Source organism: Lampris incognitus, chromosome 2 (assembly GCF_029633865.1).
Source record: "Lampris incognitus isolate fLamInc1 chromosome 2, fLamInc1.hap2, whole genome shotgun sequence".
Lineage (NCBI taxonomy): Eukaryota > Metazoa > Chordata > Actinopteri > Lampriformes > Lampridae > Lampris > Lampris incognitus.
In genome coordinates this window covers 108,839,146-108,856,609 of record NC_079212.1, presented here as the reverse complement: position 1 = coordinate 108,856,609, position 17,464 = coordinate 108,839,146, and the positions used below count along the sequence as shown (strand labels likewise).

Sequence of the window (17,464 nt, the reverse complement as noted above, 5' to 3'; positions counted from 1 at the left end):
GTATGTGCGTCCTTAGTGTGTTCTCATGTGCATGTATCTGTGTTTGTTTGTGTGTTTGTATTTTGTCACTTAAAGCCTTTCTCTTTCTGTTGCTTTATATTACTAAATTTCTTACTAGGTGCCTCTCCCTTTCTCTCTCTTTCTGTCTCTACCATTTTCAGGAAAAGATGTTGGATGTGTACTGGCTGCTGCGTGTTTGTATCCGAACCATTGAACACGCTGACAACACTGGCTCATTATTTGCCTTTGCGCCAGAATTCTACCTCAACGTAGCTATGAATGCATACAGTGCCCTCAAGAATTACTTTAGCCCTGCAAATAGCATGGAAGAACTTCCAGGTAATACAGTTTGACTGTCACATTTACCTACCTAGCTTCCAAGTTACCTCACTAAAACTACGGAAACTAGTCAATAACATATCAATGTCCACCTTCTGAAAATGCCTGGTCGTTATTGCGTGTTTGTCAAATCAAATTCATTCCCCTCACAAAATCCCACCTGACCATTGTTTTTCATCCAGATATATGTCAAATCATGGACCACATTCTCGTTGCTCTAAATGCCATGTCTTGGGACCTTTTAATTCAAACAAAACCACCAATTATGGAAATAACACCTTCAATTCCTATCACGTTTTTCACTGTAAGAACAACAGCGTAGTACTGCTTTACTCATATTTTCACTACGATACAATTTGATTATAAAAAAATCTTTGATCTTTTTTTGATAGCTGGGTAAACTAAAGGCAATTTCAATAACTATTTCAATCCTAGCATAGATAAACTGCTAGTTTAGTTAATGTTCTGAAATGCAATCATCCATCCATCCATCCATCCATCCACTCATTTAAGGTATTACAATTTCACAAGAAATATTTTCGGCTTATCGTTGTTATGATTGAAGGTCTAAATGATACTGTACAGGGTTGCCAAAAGTCTGGAAATTACTTGAAAGTGCTGATTAAAAAAATAAAAAATCAGGAACTTGAAAGTGCTTGGATTTACCAAGCAATAAAGAGGTAAAAGTGCTTGGATTTAGACTACTGGAATTTCTAAGTTTGAGACTCGTGTGCTCCGTCATCTCAAAATTCACCTGATACCATTTTTATACATCTGAAGTGCAGGGCCAAGCTTGATACACCTTCTTCTTATCTATTGCTCTCCGCATAGACTATAAGCATTCAGCGATTTGCTGATAGCTGCGCTTTGTGATTAGTTGTTCTCTCGTTGGCATTCCTAGCTCAAATATGCAGTTGGTTGCCCAGGTAACCCGCATTGTTTAGGCCCCTCTCCCTCTCTGGTTCGGGACAGGGGACACACACAGGTGGTGCAAGCTATTGTTGAGTATGCCAACCACAACCAGCTACCAGGAGAAAATAATGAATGAATGTGTGTGCTTGCTGTTGAAGTAATTAATTATGCAATGTGTTCAGATGAGCTACGTTTAATTATTTGTATATACACTGATTCGCCAAAACATTAAAACGGCCTGCTTAATATTGTGTGGGTCCCCCTCATGCGACCAAAACAGCTCTAACCTGTTGAGACATGGGCTCCACAAGACCACTGAAGTTATCCTCTGGTATCTAGCACCAAGACATGAGCAGCAGATCTTTTAAGTCCTGTAAATTGTGAGGTGGGGCCTCCATGGATCAGACTTGTTTTTCCAGCACATCCCACAGTTGCTTGATTGGACTGAGATCTGGGGGAATTTGGAGGCCATGGCAACACCTTGAACTCTTAGATGTCATGTTCCTCAAGCCATTCCTGAACAACTTTTTCAGTGTGGCAGAGTGCATTATCCTGCTGAGAGAGGCCACTGCCATCAGGAAATACCGTTGCCATGATGGGGTGTACTTGGTCTTCAACAATGTTTAGTAGGTGGCACATGTCAAAGTACCATCCACAAGAATCCCAGGACCCAAGGTTTCTTAGCAACACATTGTCCAGAGTATCGTACTGCTTCCACCGGGTCTCCTTGTTCCCATAGTGCATCCTGGTGCAATCTCTTCCCCAGGAAAATTATGCACATACACCTGGTTGTCCACATGATTTAAAAGAAAATGTGATTCAATCAGACCAGGCCACCTTCTACCATTGCTCCATGGTCCAGTTCTGATGCTCACTTGCCCATTGTAGGCACTTTCAGCGGTGGACAGGGGTAAGCATGGGCACTCTGACTGGTCTGCGGCTATGCAGCAAGCTGCAGTGCACTGTGTATTCTGACACCTGTCTATCATAGACCGCATTAACTTTTTCAGCAATTTGAGCTACAGTAGCCCTTCTGTGGGATCGGACCAGACAGGCTAGCCTTTGCTCCCCATGCGCATCAGTGAGCCTTGGGCACCCATGACTCTGACGCCAGTTCACCTGTTGTCCTTCCTTGGACTACTTTTGGTAGGTATTGACCACTGCGCACCGGGAACACCCCTCAAGATCTGCTGTTTTGGAGATGCTCTGAACCAGTCGTCTAGCCATCACAATTTGGCCCTTGTCAAAGTCGCTTAGGCTTGCCCATTTTTCCTGCTTATGACACATCAACTTAAAGAACTGACTATTCACTTGCTGCCTAATATATCCCACCCCTTGACTAGTGAAATTGCAGCGAGATAATCAATGTTATTCACTTACCTTTCAGTGGTTTTAGTTTTGGCTGATCAGTGTATGTTGTGTTTGTGTGTGTGTGTGTGTGTAGCATGAAGGGACTACAACTTATATTTTGTGATGGTTTATAGCTAATTGTGCTGGGTTTTGTTGGTTGTTTGATAAAAAAACAAACAAAAAAACAACATGTGCATTGTATTTAGTGTATTTGTGTCTATCTGTATCAAGGCTAGACCCAAAGTGCGCACACCCACGCCCCTGTCAAAAGTACTCGGTCTGGCAAAAGCCGGTTCAATGACTTATGGTTGCTCAATCCAACTTACAAATGGCTACTAAAGTCCCAAATAAACTTGGCAAAATGTAGTTTATGCGAAAAATATATTAAACTGGAGACCTTGGTTGAATCCTCTCTCAAAAGCCATGCAAAAGGAGAAAAACACAAGCATGGAGAGGACTTTCAAATGGTAAACTATTTTTATATGTAGCTAACCTATTCATGTTCAACAGTTTTTATTAGCCTAAATTAATGTTAAATATTTGTTATATGTGCGGTGTTTGGCATTCTATTTGATGCTGTGACCATCATTAACAATGGCTAACTATAGCCACCAAGTTGAACAGTGCTATGTAGCTGCTAGCTAGCTTATTTTCAGTGTTGGGGGTACTTAAAGTTATTTGTAACACGTTACAGTAATATATTACTTTTAGCAGTTACAAAATAATACAAGTAATACAAAGTAAGACATTACTAATAGGATTTTGGTAATATTACAGTAAGGTGGTTGGACTAAGAGTAATGCTGAACTGTGGATCAGTTGTTCAGTGTCCAAAAAACCTCTGGGGGAGGCTTTTCAATAGTAGCCATTAGCTCCGCTAGCCGCGTTGTGGTGTCCACATGGTGGCTGTCAAAGGCTGAAATGCTGGAATCAGGCAGGCAGGGTTAGGCTGGTACATCTATGTGAATTATTGGTCCTTAATTTTGAAATAATTTGTCGTTGAAAAGTGCTTGAAAAGTCCTTGAAATGTATCATTACAAAAGAGTGGCAACCCTGACTGTGATACCCGATTAGCTAACAAATATGCTAAAACATCTACTGAAGGTTATTAATTTGAAAAAAAAATGCTCATAATTTTGGATGTTTTTACAGCAATTATGTTATAAAAAAACTTCAACTTAACTATTTTTCTCTATTGACGTTTCTTTGTTCACATGTAATGTGCTGTCTTTGGCTGTTTATTGTGTGAGCTCAAAATGAAACAAGTTTGACTGCAGCTTTTGATGTGAAGTGAAAAGCAATCAGTTTTTTTCTATGTGTTGGAAATTCTTTGTGTGTGTGTATGCAGCTCTACTCTTTTTTTTTACTTTATTTTTTAAATTTCTTCAGGCTATGAAGAAACTCTCACTCAACTAGCTGCTATCCTCGCCAAGCACTTTGCAGACCCACGTATTGTTGGGACAGGTAAAGTGCACACAACACACAAATATGCACAAAAGCACATACAATTTTTCTGTTAATGATTTTTGCTGCATTCATTTTGTTTGTCTGGCTGGTTTTAAAAGTCCCAAGGCTGTGTGTGTGTGTGTGTGTGTGTGTGTGTGTGTGTGTGTGTGTTTGTGTATGTGTATGTGTTGTAACAGACTAATCTGCTAGGTGCATGGTTTGAATTGCTGCTTTGCATCTGGCTCTGGCTATTGTAAGGAACTCTTTGTAAGTCGCTTTGAATTAAAACATCTGTAAAACGAGTGTGTATCGGTCTGTTAATGGCTATCATAATAATGAAGCTCCTTCACCTTGAAGGCCTCCGCCATCCAGTTGTTAAGCTACAAATTCAGGTTTCCTTTCTCTCAATTCTCCACTTGTCTCTCGGTTTTCCTTTATGTCTTATGTTCCTTCTCCCTTAAAAGCCTCTTTTTTTTCTTATTTCACTGTCCCTTTTATTTTTCCTTCACTGTCCCTTTCCCCCCCACCCCCTTCTCTTTTCTCTTTGTACATTTCGGTTCCTTTCATTTGTCTTTTCAAGACATATCTTATTTTTCTGACTCTGTCTCGCTCTCTTAATCTTCTGTCACTCTCCACCTGCCACTCTCTCTCGCTCCCGTTTATTTCCCCTTTTCCATTTTTATACCTGTCTTCTTCTAAATGTGGTGTCTATCCATGTTATCTGTAAGATAAATTGACTAGAATAGGTCATGCTATTGCTGCTACTCTAGCACGGCAATGTGGACTGTTAGCCAGTCACTGTATTTTTTTCATTTATTGGGAAACCACTTGAACTGAATATTTAGCCAACGGCCTGTCACACTTTTCATTTTGAGTAATTTACATCTAAAAACGTGATTAAAATGTTTCAATTTTCCATACACGGAGGACTCTGAACTGCTTACACTGCCCCCCCCCCCTTATGGAATATTCCTTGGAGTTCTATTAAAACACTTTCATTTTTATTTTAAGATATAACAGTTAAAAATGGTGAAATATGAAAATGTCTTCATGCTTTTTGTGTAGTCTTTTTGGTATCACTGGGAAAAACGCACAAAATATACACTAGCGATTTACGTATGTCAAGGAGCACTGAGGTGGTTTGGCAAATATTTTGTCATCAGCATTATGTTATATGCCAACTTTCTTATTTCCATTGCAGCTCATAGCAAAGTGCTACTCTCATTAGTTTTTCTTTTTAGATCAAGAATGTCTTTGTACTTCTGGTGTGTGTGTGTGTGTGTGTGTGTGTGTGTGTGTGTGTGTGTGTGTGTGTGTGTGTGTGTGTGTGTGTGTGTGTGTGTGTGTGTGTGTGTGTGTGTGTGTGTGTGCGCGCGCGCATGTGTGTGTGTGCGTGTGTGTGTATTTATTTATTTTTTGTCATGATAGAGCACATGCATTTTTGTATTCACCCTGTTTTCAACTGGCAAATTAAATTTTTTTTGCCATACTGGTGACTTTTCATGTCACGCTCATGCTGAATTTGATTGATCACATACATTCTCAGTCTGAATGGTCATGAATTACTTCACTATATACAAACACCTCAGCAAGACCCTGGTGCGTCCTACTCAGTAAAGTAGGGGTTAGGCAGGTTGAAAAACATGGAGTTCACATAATAGTGAAATAGTGATGTATGTAGCAATGGCAAGGCTTTATTTGTCTGGTATATGTAGACATTGTTAACAGTGCAATTTGTCCAGTGGATTTCTTAACATTGCACTATCCAAAACAACTAGCTTCCCAGTGAAAGGCTGTGTTTTGTGTGTGTGTGTGTGTGTGTGTGTCTTCTCCATGGATTGTTACCTTGTCATGATGGAGAAGTTTGCGTGGTCCTGTGATCTCGAGAGCAATGCCATCTGCAGCTATGCTCCTGGTGGGTCACCCATGGCGGTAAGGACAAGGGGGAGGTCCCTGTTAAAGAGCAATCCAACTAAGACCTTAATGGTGGAACAGATGGAGGATGATGGCTGACTTAGGGAAGCATCACAATGGCTGGGATGGCGGATGAAGGCTGCAGCAGAAATGGGCCCCCAGTCGTCTTGGACTCCATGTCACTGGATCCTGACCCAGATCTGTCAAGGACTGTATGGTGGCCATCTGTGCACCAGTCTCCCAACGTTAAATAAAGTCATGCACAGGCATCCTTCATAAAGGGAATCCACCCTAACATCCCAGATTAAGTCCTGTGGTGACCGGCAAGTGGTGACGGGGGCATTATAAGCCGGCACATCAGAGCTCCTGTATCACATCCACGTCCTCCTCAAGGTCTGGGAAAAAGAAGAACTTCCCTCAGCGCTCAGGGATGCTCTAATAGTGGCCATATTCAAGAACGGGGACAAGACAGAATGTGGAAACTACAGGGGCATCTCACTCCTGTCAACAACAGGCAAAGTCCTCCTCACGGCCTCACAAACTGACTGCTACCACTGGCTGAGGAAGTACTCCCAGAATCTCAATGTGGCTTCCGCCCATCTAGAGGTACTGCAGACATGATATTACAGAACGCTGACTCCAGGAAAAATGCCGTTCTGTGGAGCATACTATCAAGATATGGCTGCCCTGACAAATAAATCAGAATATTGAGGCTTTTACATGATGGCATATCAGTCACAGTGCTCAGCAACAGCAGCTCTGAGTCAGAGCCCTTCACTGTCAAAACAGGGGTCAAACGGATGCATCATTGCACCCACCCTGTTTGCCATCTTTATTGCTGCCATACTCCCCATCATTGGTGAAGAGCTGCTATGAGGGATCTCAATCCTGTGCAGAACTGACGGCAGGCTCTTCAACCATAATAGGTTCAAGGCCAAGCGCAAAGTCTGTAACACAACCAATCATGGAGCTGCAGTATGCAGACGACAAAGGTATCAAAGCACACTCCGCAAAAGACCTCCAGGACATTTTGAATGCCAAGTCATATAGAGCCCTGGGTCTAGATTTAAACATCAAGAAGACCCAAGTCCTATAACAACCTCCACCCAATCAGCCATCTACCCAACCCACCATAAAAGTTGACAACAAAATTCTTGAAAATGTTGATCAGTTCCCCTACCTTGGCAGCCTTCTCTCCTCAAAAGCTGACATCGACTCTGATGTTAACTATCGCCTGAGTTGTGCCAATGGTGCTTACGCCAGACTATGGAAAAGAGGGTTTGAAGACTGAGACCTAAAGGCCCAAACAAAACTCCTCGTCTACAGAACTGTTGTTCTCCCCACCCTGCTGTATGGAACAGAGTCATGGATCACCTACAGCAGGCACCTGAGAGCCCTTGAACAATACCACCAAAGATCCTTATGAAAGGTCTTGAGGATCAGCTGGAAGCACAGACACATCAACATCAGCATTCTGGAAGAAGCCAACATGACTAGCATCACCACCACGATAATGCAGCACCAACTCCGACAGACAGGCCATGTCACCCGCATGTCCAACATACGTCTCCCCAACTAGATCCTATACTCCCAGCTGAATGAAGGTCAGCGAGCTCCAGACGGGAAAAGGAACCTTTTAAGGACAATATCAAGAACAGTCTGAAGAACTTTAACATCACATCGAACAACTGGGAACACATTGCACTGGATAGGCACTCCTGGAAGAAATCCGTGCAGGAAGGAGCTGCATGTCATGAAATGGAACTCCACTGTGCCGCAGAGAAAAAGCAACAGCACCCCAAGGAGAGAGAGAAAAATTATCAACCAACACCACCACTTTCCCCTGTCCACACTGTAACAAAGTGTGTAGATCGCAGATTGGCCTCTACAGCCATCTGAAGACCCACAAGTAGAGAACCCTTGGAGAGGACAGTCATACTCGCTTTGAGTGATCGCCGATGATGATGACTGGTGTGTGTGTTTGAGATAAAGTAAGCTGGACCAATCACAGTCAATGTTGAGGGATGGATGAGGGGCTGAAGATTTTCTTTTACATTTTTTTTATCTACGTCTTCATTTTTACTAATTTTCTCCTTCTACCGGCTGACTCTCCTTCCTTCACTTCAGCTTGCCTAAAGCAACACTATTACCTCTGCCAGCCTGCCAAAAGTAAAAAATGATTCGTTTCTGTTTTTTGGGTTTTGTGGTACTGTGTTTAAATTGATGAAAACAATCATTAACTACACTACTGAATTTATTGATGAAGCATTACAATGTTACAGTCTTTAAATTTAGTTGTCACTTCTCCAGCATATTTCTTTCTCATTTGTAACTACTTGTTTGAGCTTTGGCCCAGACAGATGAAGCACTGGTACCTCCTGAAATAAATTTCACATCCATTAATCAGCTAAGTGCAAGTACCAATTTTCTCTGCAATACAAATTATCTTTTGCTGCAGGATTTATAACATAACTTTGGACTTTTCCACTCCGATAGTTTGGGTGACTCAAATATCAGGGGTTTCTGTCATTGCATTACAAATATTTTTTTCTTCTCTAGCAAGATATCAGTTTATAACAGATACTGATCTGCCCCCTTGCTTCCAGAAAGGATGTGGCTATTTTGGTGTTTTTAGTGGTTATAGAAAGCTGTCTCTCGGTTTCCCTGAATAGCCCGGGCTCTTGGGGATTTCTTTGTTTATCGACTCCTCTCTGTTTACCTGGTCTTGTTTTTCTTTTATGTCTCTGTCTGCCTTTTTCTTTCTTTTTCTTGTTCTGGCATTATTTAAATGTCAATCTTTTCCTTTCTCTCCTTATTTACTCCTTTTTCGTTTCCCTTTGCTCTCAGACATCAAAGACTCTCTGATGCAAGCGCTGGCCAGCTACGTCTGCTACCCACAATCCCTCAGGGCAGTGGAGAGGATTCCAGAGGAACAGTGAGTATTGGGGCTTGGCCTCGATAGTCATGATAATTAAAATGTATTTAGACAGCCTAACGTCTCGCGTTCAGTTTTATTGGTCAAAGTCCCAACTGGGAGTGTCTGGTTAGAAGTCAATATAAAGATGTTTTCTTCATTGTTTATGTTGTTGTTGTGGCCTCAATGACAACTAATATTGAGTGTCAGCAGCTTATTACTGTGAACCAAATGAGAAAATTTGTTTTTGAAGCTTCTTCACTCTTTCTCTTTCTTTCTCCTGTCAGCATAGACACACCCTGGAGTTAAAAGCTGAAAAAACAAATTGTCAAAAGAAAAATTGAAAAGAACAAAAAACAAAACAATTTCAGTTAAATCACAATACTTATCTGGATATGTTATCCAGATAATGATCAAGTAAATTACACTATTCACTTAAAGCAAATGCATTGTTTGTTGGTGCCATGTTAACTCGCAAGCTTCATTTGGTTTGCTGGTGGTAGATATCAACCAAAAGTAGCTTAGCAGGTGTAATGCTGGGTCACCAGAGTTAACATGAAGTGCACAACCTGTGACTATTTCTGCTCTTCTGAGGAAGAGGTTGTCTATGATGACTTTCTTGATTGACATATGGATAGGGTGCATAATGACATACCCATGATGTTTTATCAATTGGGGGGGGGTACATTATAACTAATGTAAACACACTTTGTGTATTTCATTTACACATAGCTTACTTTGGCTAAGATCCACTCACAATGTGAGCTAGACCGCTGCCTTCTCATGCTCTGGTAAATCCAGTCACCTCATAATAGTTGGTTTGTATGGTTTGTTGATGATAAAAAACATGACTAACTATTAATTATTAGCAATTAATGGATTCTTGATGTTTGTTTTCAGTGTTAAGCTCAGTGAGTGACAAATTCCCTGCGGGTCAACAAAAGTTTCATAATGATCGCAGTTTATTCGTTATGATTGCAGTGTGGGCTAAATGCATTTTCACCTGACAGTTGCAAATGTCTTCCTCGTTAAAATGAATGATGCAGATATAGATGACATTTTATCACCAATTTCAACTAGCGTTCAATTCAGAGATTTTTCTCCTCTGATAAGCTTGACAAACATGGGGCTTATGATCTTCCTACAGTCAATGAAATGTTGATGTGAATAGTGGAAGTGTGTATTTTAGTAGTGCTGCTAAAAATGTAGAGGCAAGATACATTGTGCTATCTATCTCAATCTAAGGCAAAACACCGTCTTTTACCTTCTAATTTTTCTTTTTGTTTGTCCTCCCTCAACCAAATACTGATTTTTGTGACAATTAACTCTTGTCGGACAGGAGAGGAAGGAGAGGGACAGAAGCTCAGTAATTCTAAAGCTCAGTAATAGCATGTTTTTAGTTACATTTTAACAAGTTGCACCCCTGAGATGCACCCTGTCTCAATGCATTCTGGGAACAAGACAAAAAACTTAGAGAAATATAGATGTTTTCTCAGTAATTTCAAAGTCTACAGGGGGAAAATTCTGAGGAGGGAGAGGCTAGGTAAAATTCAGCATTTCTTGAGAAAATTAACTACTGTTCAAATATTGTGATATATATATTGTAAGGAAATAGAGAGGAGGAGGCCAGTCCTTTCTGAGGCAATGATGTTTTTTGTGCCTGACTTATTACCAATATGACCACAGGTAAACCTGTATATTGACTACCCTGTTTAAAGAAAGATAAACCTGTCTCCAGACTGACCACATTAGGGACTTTTTATTCAGTCAAAAGGTGATGAATGTTTGTTTTACAGGCGTGTCGCTATGATGAGGAATTTGTTGGCACCATACGAACAGAGACCCTGGGCACAGACTAACTGGATACTAGTCAGACTGTGGAGGGTGAGAACACAGTACAGCAAGAGTACATGCTCATGCAGACATCCATCAGTGGTGGACAAAATGAATAAACAAACCTTACATGAAAGAAATATCTTCCAGTCTGAGACATACAGGGTCACAAAAGGTATACACTTGATGTATACCATGTAAATTGTTGTTGTTTTTTTTTAGTAAAGTTATACTATAAAGCTAGAAAGTGGGTACATTGAAAGTTCATGTACAGGGCATGACATCATGTAATTTGCATGCTAATCAGAAGTATTATTGTACTTGCTGGCTCTTCTTGAATTCAGGTAATAATAGATTTTTACTGAATGGCAATGTGCCCTTGCCTTTCTTTATCAGACCTTTAAACTATCACTATCAATGGTCACATAGTCCTTACACTTTTGTCGCTAAAACATTATTTTAATTGTCCCTGTTTTCAGTTGACGTCAGTTAAATATCTTTCTTTTTTTATAAACTTTAACAACATGAAGCATTAAATCAACTTCTGATGTGTTGTTCAAAACCCTGCAGTTATACATACCTATGGTTCTGCACAGTGGTGTGGCGAAATGTTCCCACTACGTGGAGCTATTAAGTTAGTTCATCATCACAATATTAAAAATTTTTTTTCTTGAAACTGCGGTGCATGCATAGATTTTCTCTCACTGACAGTTTACTTTCCAAAATAATTTTGCAAAGGACTTTCCAGGGTGCATATCAGTGTTGAAATGATTACATCAGTGTAACCATCAGTAAAATGATATAATGAAACATGCATGTAAACACTTATTTACACATGGATAGACAGATGAATGGATAGATTATAGATCCACATACTTATAAGCAAACACACACACACACACACACACACACACACACACAAACAGCTGAATTATTGTACAGTTATGGTGAATCATAAAGTTAAGCACCACACTATTTGGGATGTGCTGCCTACAGACAACAGTCTAAGCATCATATGTTGCCCCCCAGGGCTGCGGTTTTGGCTACAGATACACCCGTCTGCCTCACCTGCTGAAAACCAAACCTGAGGATGCCAACCTGCCTAGCTTACAGAGTAGGTGAACTTTGTCTGTCTCTACCACTCTCTCTTTCTCTCTGCTATCTCTTTGTCTTACTCTCTCTACCCCTCGGTTGCTGTGTGTCCTTCTCCCACTGATTTGTCTCTTACTGTATCCAATACTTTCTTTTCTATTCTTGCTACATCCACTTTCATAGGTTTCTCTGATTTCTGTCTCTGTCTTCGCCTCTGTCTGTCTACATTTTCCTCTCATACTTTGTTTCACGCCACTTTTACATTTCACTCTCTTGTGATGACCTCAACTTTATGTGTCAACCGGTCTTGTCCACAGTGTACTTGCTATAAGTATACGGCTGCCTCTCTCTCGCCGTCTTTTTCTGTCTATCTAATTCTTGCCTCTCGATCTTAATCTCACTTATTCTGCCCTTTTCTTGCTTTCTCCCTTACTTGTACTGTCAGTGTCTTTTTCTCGTGTTTTCTTCCCCATCGTTTCTTTGTTTCCAAAATAACTAAAGGCCCTGCCTGCCTGTCTACATCAAGCCTATCTTTATATCTCTGTTCGGTGTTTCTGTTAACATTTTGTATTGTGTGTGTGTGTGTGTGTGTGTGTGTGTTTTGTGTATATGAAAGGGCAGATAAGTTTCCAGTGAAGTCAAAAGTCACAATCAATGGTACTTGTCAAGTCTGTCATAGCAGGTGGGGGGGGGGGGGGGCGACCAGATTTGTTTTTAGCCACAACTTTAACAGAGAGAATCTGATATCTAAATGCAGACCAAGCATGAAGTTGTGCGCATACACGCGCAAGCCCTCACCACACACACACACACACACATAGATGCACCTGGGTGACACGGGTTAGCAATCACAGGTGTCTTGTTGTTTTATAGTCTTTTTAGGTGGGAATTTTTCCCAGCCGGTCTCGCTGCACCCATTCTTAGCTAGAACTCTTGAATGAGCAGCATGGATTCACCTCTCTTATTTGCTCTTCCAGAATAACCTACTTGGGTTGGGCGATATGTCAAAATTTTCCTACAGGGGGGCATCTAGGTAGTGTAGCAGTCGATTCCACTGTCTCCCAACATGGGGATCGCCGGTTCAAATCTCCATGTTAACTCCGGCTTGGTCAGGCGTCCCTGCAGACACAATTGGCCGTGTCTGCGGGTGGGAAGCTGGGTGTGGGTATGTGTTCTGGTCGTGGCACTAGCGCCTCCTCTGGTCGGTTGTGGCATCTGCTTGGGGGGGAGGGGGAACTGGGGGGAATAGCGTGATCTTCCCACCGTGCTACTTCTCCCTGGTGAAACTTCTCACTGTCAGGTGAAAAGAAGTGGTTGGTGACTCCACATGTATCGAGAAGGCATGTGGTAGTCTGCAGCCCTCCTCAGTTCAGTAGAGGGGGTGGAGCAGTGACCGGGACAGCTCAGAGAGTAGGGTAATTGGCTAAAAAGTGCAACTGGGGAGAAATGGGGGGGGGGGGGATTCCTACTGGCTACTGTCAGCCCAACAATTGGTGATTGCCAATATACCCCCCTCCATGTAGGCCATTTTCAGCGACTGCAATCATGGAAGAGCTCATTGCAAAAAAAGAATAAAAAAATTCCCTATTTGGGATAAATTTGGTTTTAAACTGGATGCAAATGAACCTAAGTGAAGTAATTTGACATGTTTGCAAATGAGTAGTGGCGACAAAAGATTCTAACACTACCAATATGCACGAGCATAAATGTGAAAATCTAATTTTACTAAAACATTAGAGCCTACAGGCTACTCTTCTTCAATTAAACAAAATAAATCACCTTGACACCTTTTTTTTCCCCTTTCCTTTCTTTGCTAATCAGTCAGAGGCGCACCGTCAGTAGAGGCAAACCAGGCAAATGTTTGGGGCCCCCTAAAAATAATTTGGGAAAAGGGGCCCCCGATAGCCACTCACATTGGCACATTTAGCAATGACAATTATAAACCTCCCTTAAAGGCACTGCACAGTGCACAGCCGATGCCCCCCTAAAAAAACCCTAAGCGGGACCCCTTATAGGAGCGGTGGGAGTATCAGGAGAAAGCAGGGCTCGCCCGCAGTCCTTTGCGGAGGACAGAACTGTGCTTTTGCTGCAAAGATTTCTGACTTGTTGCTTCTCATGCGATTTTCCACACATGTACACAAATAATACATCGAAATAGAAAAACATGTCGAACCCCTCACGAAAAAAAAATATCGGATGTAATTTTTTCATTTTTGAGATATGAGCGTTTTTTCGGAAGATGTGCGTCCCATAGATTAAAATTACATGTTCATATGGCGAACTCTGACATGCCAAATCTTCCAAATTTTCGTTGTTGTTACATCGTTGTACCATCCTCAATTCTCACTCGATTTGGACACATCGAAATGTTCGCCAACTTCTTGTGACACAATGTAAAAATCCAAGCTGTGCAGTGTATAGTTGGTGAGATACGAGCACTTGTTCGGATGGTGTGTGCCCATAGAAAATGTGTTGACACAGACAGAGGGAGCCATTTTGATAATAAAAACACCCCCCCACAAACGATGCACTTGAGGCCTGTGTGCCTGTGTAACTTGGATGAATGTAGACAGCCTGAGAGACGGAGAGAGAGACAGGCCATTTTTACGTCGCTGTAATGTCCTCAATTCTCACTCTGTTTGGATACGATACATCAAAATGTTCGTTGGCTTCTTGTGACACGTAACAATCTAAGCTGTGCAATGTAGACGTGTATGTGCATGGTGTTATTTATTATTTTTTAAAATAAATGACTGATGTTTGATTAAGCTCACCGAATTCATATTTTAACTGAATTAACTGAATAAATCTTTATGGTCGTGGGGGGGGGGGGTCTAAGATCTCCGCTGTAATCAATAAGCTGTAAAGACAAGCTGAACAGCTGTCCGACATGATTTAAAAGAAAAAAAAAGGCAATGGCATCAGATAAGGAGGCCTCCGCTTGCAGCCTCAAAATTAACAAACAGGTGGGGATAACATAACTATGCTATTAAATGATCAAGTCAAGTCAATTTTATTTGTATAGCCCAATATCACAAATAAAAAATTTGCCTCAAGGGGCTTTATAGCAACATAACATTCTGTTCTTAGACCCTCGCATTGGATAAGGAAAACTCCCTAAAAAGAAACCCTTTAACAGGGAGAAAAAAAGAAGAAACCTCAGAGAGTAACAGAGGAGGGATCTCTCTCCCAAGATCAGGGTGCACAACTGCACATACAGTTTTTCATCTAATTCTCAAATATGATTTATAAATTGACGTTGCTTTTCAGTACCAATCAATCGGACAGCAACGACTAGGCTTGATTGTCATTTAGTCACTGCCCTGTTTTGTGAAAGACTCGTCGGAAATCATTGCAAAGAGAATGTTCGTATGGCTGAATTCCAACTGCCAGTTCCTATTCGTGCATGCTTTAAATTGAGCTTTACAGGTTAATTATTTACAGAGTTGAATTCTTGAGGCAGACTGTTAGATTAGCAAAATAAAAGGACAAAAATCGCCCAAAAAAAACAAAAAAACAACCGCCGGGCATCCGGGTAGCTTAGTGGTCTATTCCATTGCCTACCAACACAGGGATTGGTGGTTCAAGTCCCTGTGTTACCGCCGGCTCGGTCGGGCGTCCCTACAGACACAATTGGCCTTGTCTGTGGGTTTGAAGCCGGATATGGGTATATTCCCTAGTTGCTGCACTACTGCCTCCTCTGGTCAGTCTGGGCGCCTGTTCGGGGGGAGGGGGAACTGGGGGGAATAGCATGATCCTCCCATGCTCTACGTTCCCCTGGCAAAATTCCTTACTGTCAGGTGAAAAGAAGCGGCAGGCGGCTCCACATGTATTGGAGGATGCATGTGGTAGTCTGAAGCCCTCCCCGGATCAGCAGAGGGTTGAGCAGCAGCCAGGATGGCTCAGAAGAGTGGGGGTAATTGGCCAAGTACAATTGCAGAGGAAAAAGAGGCAAACCCCCCCCCCCCCAAAAAAAAAACAACCGCCAATTGGACTCCGCCAATCGCTGATTGCCGATTGATTCTTCCAGTTGTCCAAGCCTATAACCTACTCAGTCCAAATCCGTTTGGGTCAATGAAGGGTTATTCCAGTGAAACTACTCTTTTTCGGTTAGTGGAACACTTAACTCAGGAGTTATTGTAATACCATTGCTTTTTTTCTACTAAAGCAGGAACATAACACACAACTTTTAAACGTGTGTAGTAAATAATGTACTTTTTTATATTCAATAACACGTTATTCAACTAAATATTCTGTGTAGTGACAGACATGCCTATGTGGATCTGAAGCAGCTGTGCAAACACCTGGGAATTAATTGTTTCAATGATTTCGGATATCTTTTCTTGAAGGAGTACTGCACAGTATTAAAGCCACTCACCATGGCAATTGATATACTTACTGCAGGTCTTCCGAATGCGCCAACCAACACTGGAAATTCTCATGTAAACAACCATGGCACTGAAGGACAATTTGTCCCCAGTGACAACCAGGGCTAGCCCATGTCATTCTACCACTCCAGGCGAAACACAATCGAGCCACTTTTTTAAGTTTCCAATTTCAAAGCTGTATGCAGTCCAATATCTAGCTCTATACGTAGCACTACTGTAGGCTATTTCCACTTTCAACACTAAGTCAGCACGCACACACTGGCATGGGCGGGGGGGGGGTTGCAACAAAAATGGTCTAATGAATTTTAAGAGCAGACCTCTGACTTGCTAGTGCTTGTTCTTTTGAAATTCTCATTCTTTTGTACTTGCAACTATGACAGTTTCGGTCATTTCAGTACCTGATTAGATAAGATTTAACTTTATTGTTACTGTACAGAGTACAAATACTAAGACAGTGAAATGCAGTTGGCATCTAACCAGAAAATGCAAAATAGTCATACACTGATGGCAGAGGCTGCCATGCAAGATGCCAACCTGCTCATCAGGAGCAGTTAGGATTTCAGTGTTTTGTTCAAGGACACTTCGACATGATCTCTGCAGCAGCCAGGGATCAAACCAGTGATCTTCCAATTTCTAGACCAGCGTTTCCCAACCCAGTCCTCAAGGAACCCCTATCCTGCAGATTTTCATTGTAACCCTGCATAAGTAGCCCTGCTTGTACTTACTCAACCAATCACCTCACAGCACTTAATTATGCAAGGTGTGCAACATCTGACATAATTCATTGCTGATTGGTTGAATAACTACAAACAGGTACCTATTCAGGGTTGCAAAGAAAATCTGCAGGATAGGGGTTCCTTAGGGACTAGGTTGGGAAACACTGTTCTAGACGACCCACTCCACATCCCACTCCACCAAGCCATGCCGCCCCCATTTGTTAATGGACTGCATTTATATAGCACTTTTCTAGTCTATGGACATCTCAAAGCTTTTTACAATGTATGCCTCACATTCACTCACTCACACACATTCATACACAGATGGCAGAGGCTGCCATGTAAGGCGCCAACCTGCTCATCATCCGATTACTAGATGACCTGCTCTACCTCCTGAGCCATGCCGTCCCCAATATATAGGGAAATACTTCTTCTTAGTCTTGTGTGTTGATCAGAGTTGGGATCAAAATGTTGGGTGGGCCATGGAAGACTTCCAGATTTTAAATTGGGCCATGTCATTTTTAGGTTTGGGAATGGCTGTACTATGATTTCACGGGTTGC

The 17,464-nt window shown here is 41.7% G+C and overlaps 1 protein-coding gene across 1 annotated transcript in view; it reads left to right on the top strand.

Annotated features, from left to right (window-relative positions):
• The window catches only part of LOC130106773 (E3 ubiquitin-protein ligase RNF123), a 349,957-nt gene that overhangs the window by 85,286 nt on the left and 247,207 nt on the right, over window positions 1-17,464 (top strand). Inside the window, exons 27-31 of the mRNA XM_056273023.1 lie at window positions 162-339; window positions 3,990-4,064; window positions 8,808-8,895; window positions 10,671-10,758; window positions 11,737-11,821. Coding sequence (XP_056128998.1) covers window positions 162-339; window positions 3,990-4,064; window positions 8,808-8,895; window positions 10,671-10,758; window positions 11,737-11,821 — 514 coding nt within the window. The remainder of the gene's footprint in view (window positions 1-161; window positions 340-3,989; window positions 4,065-8,807; window positions 8,896-10,670; window positions 10,759-11,736; window positions 11,822-17,464) is intronic.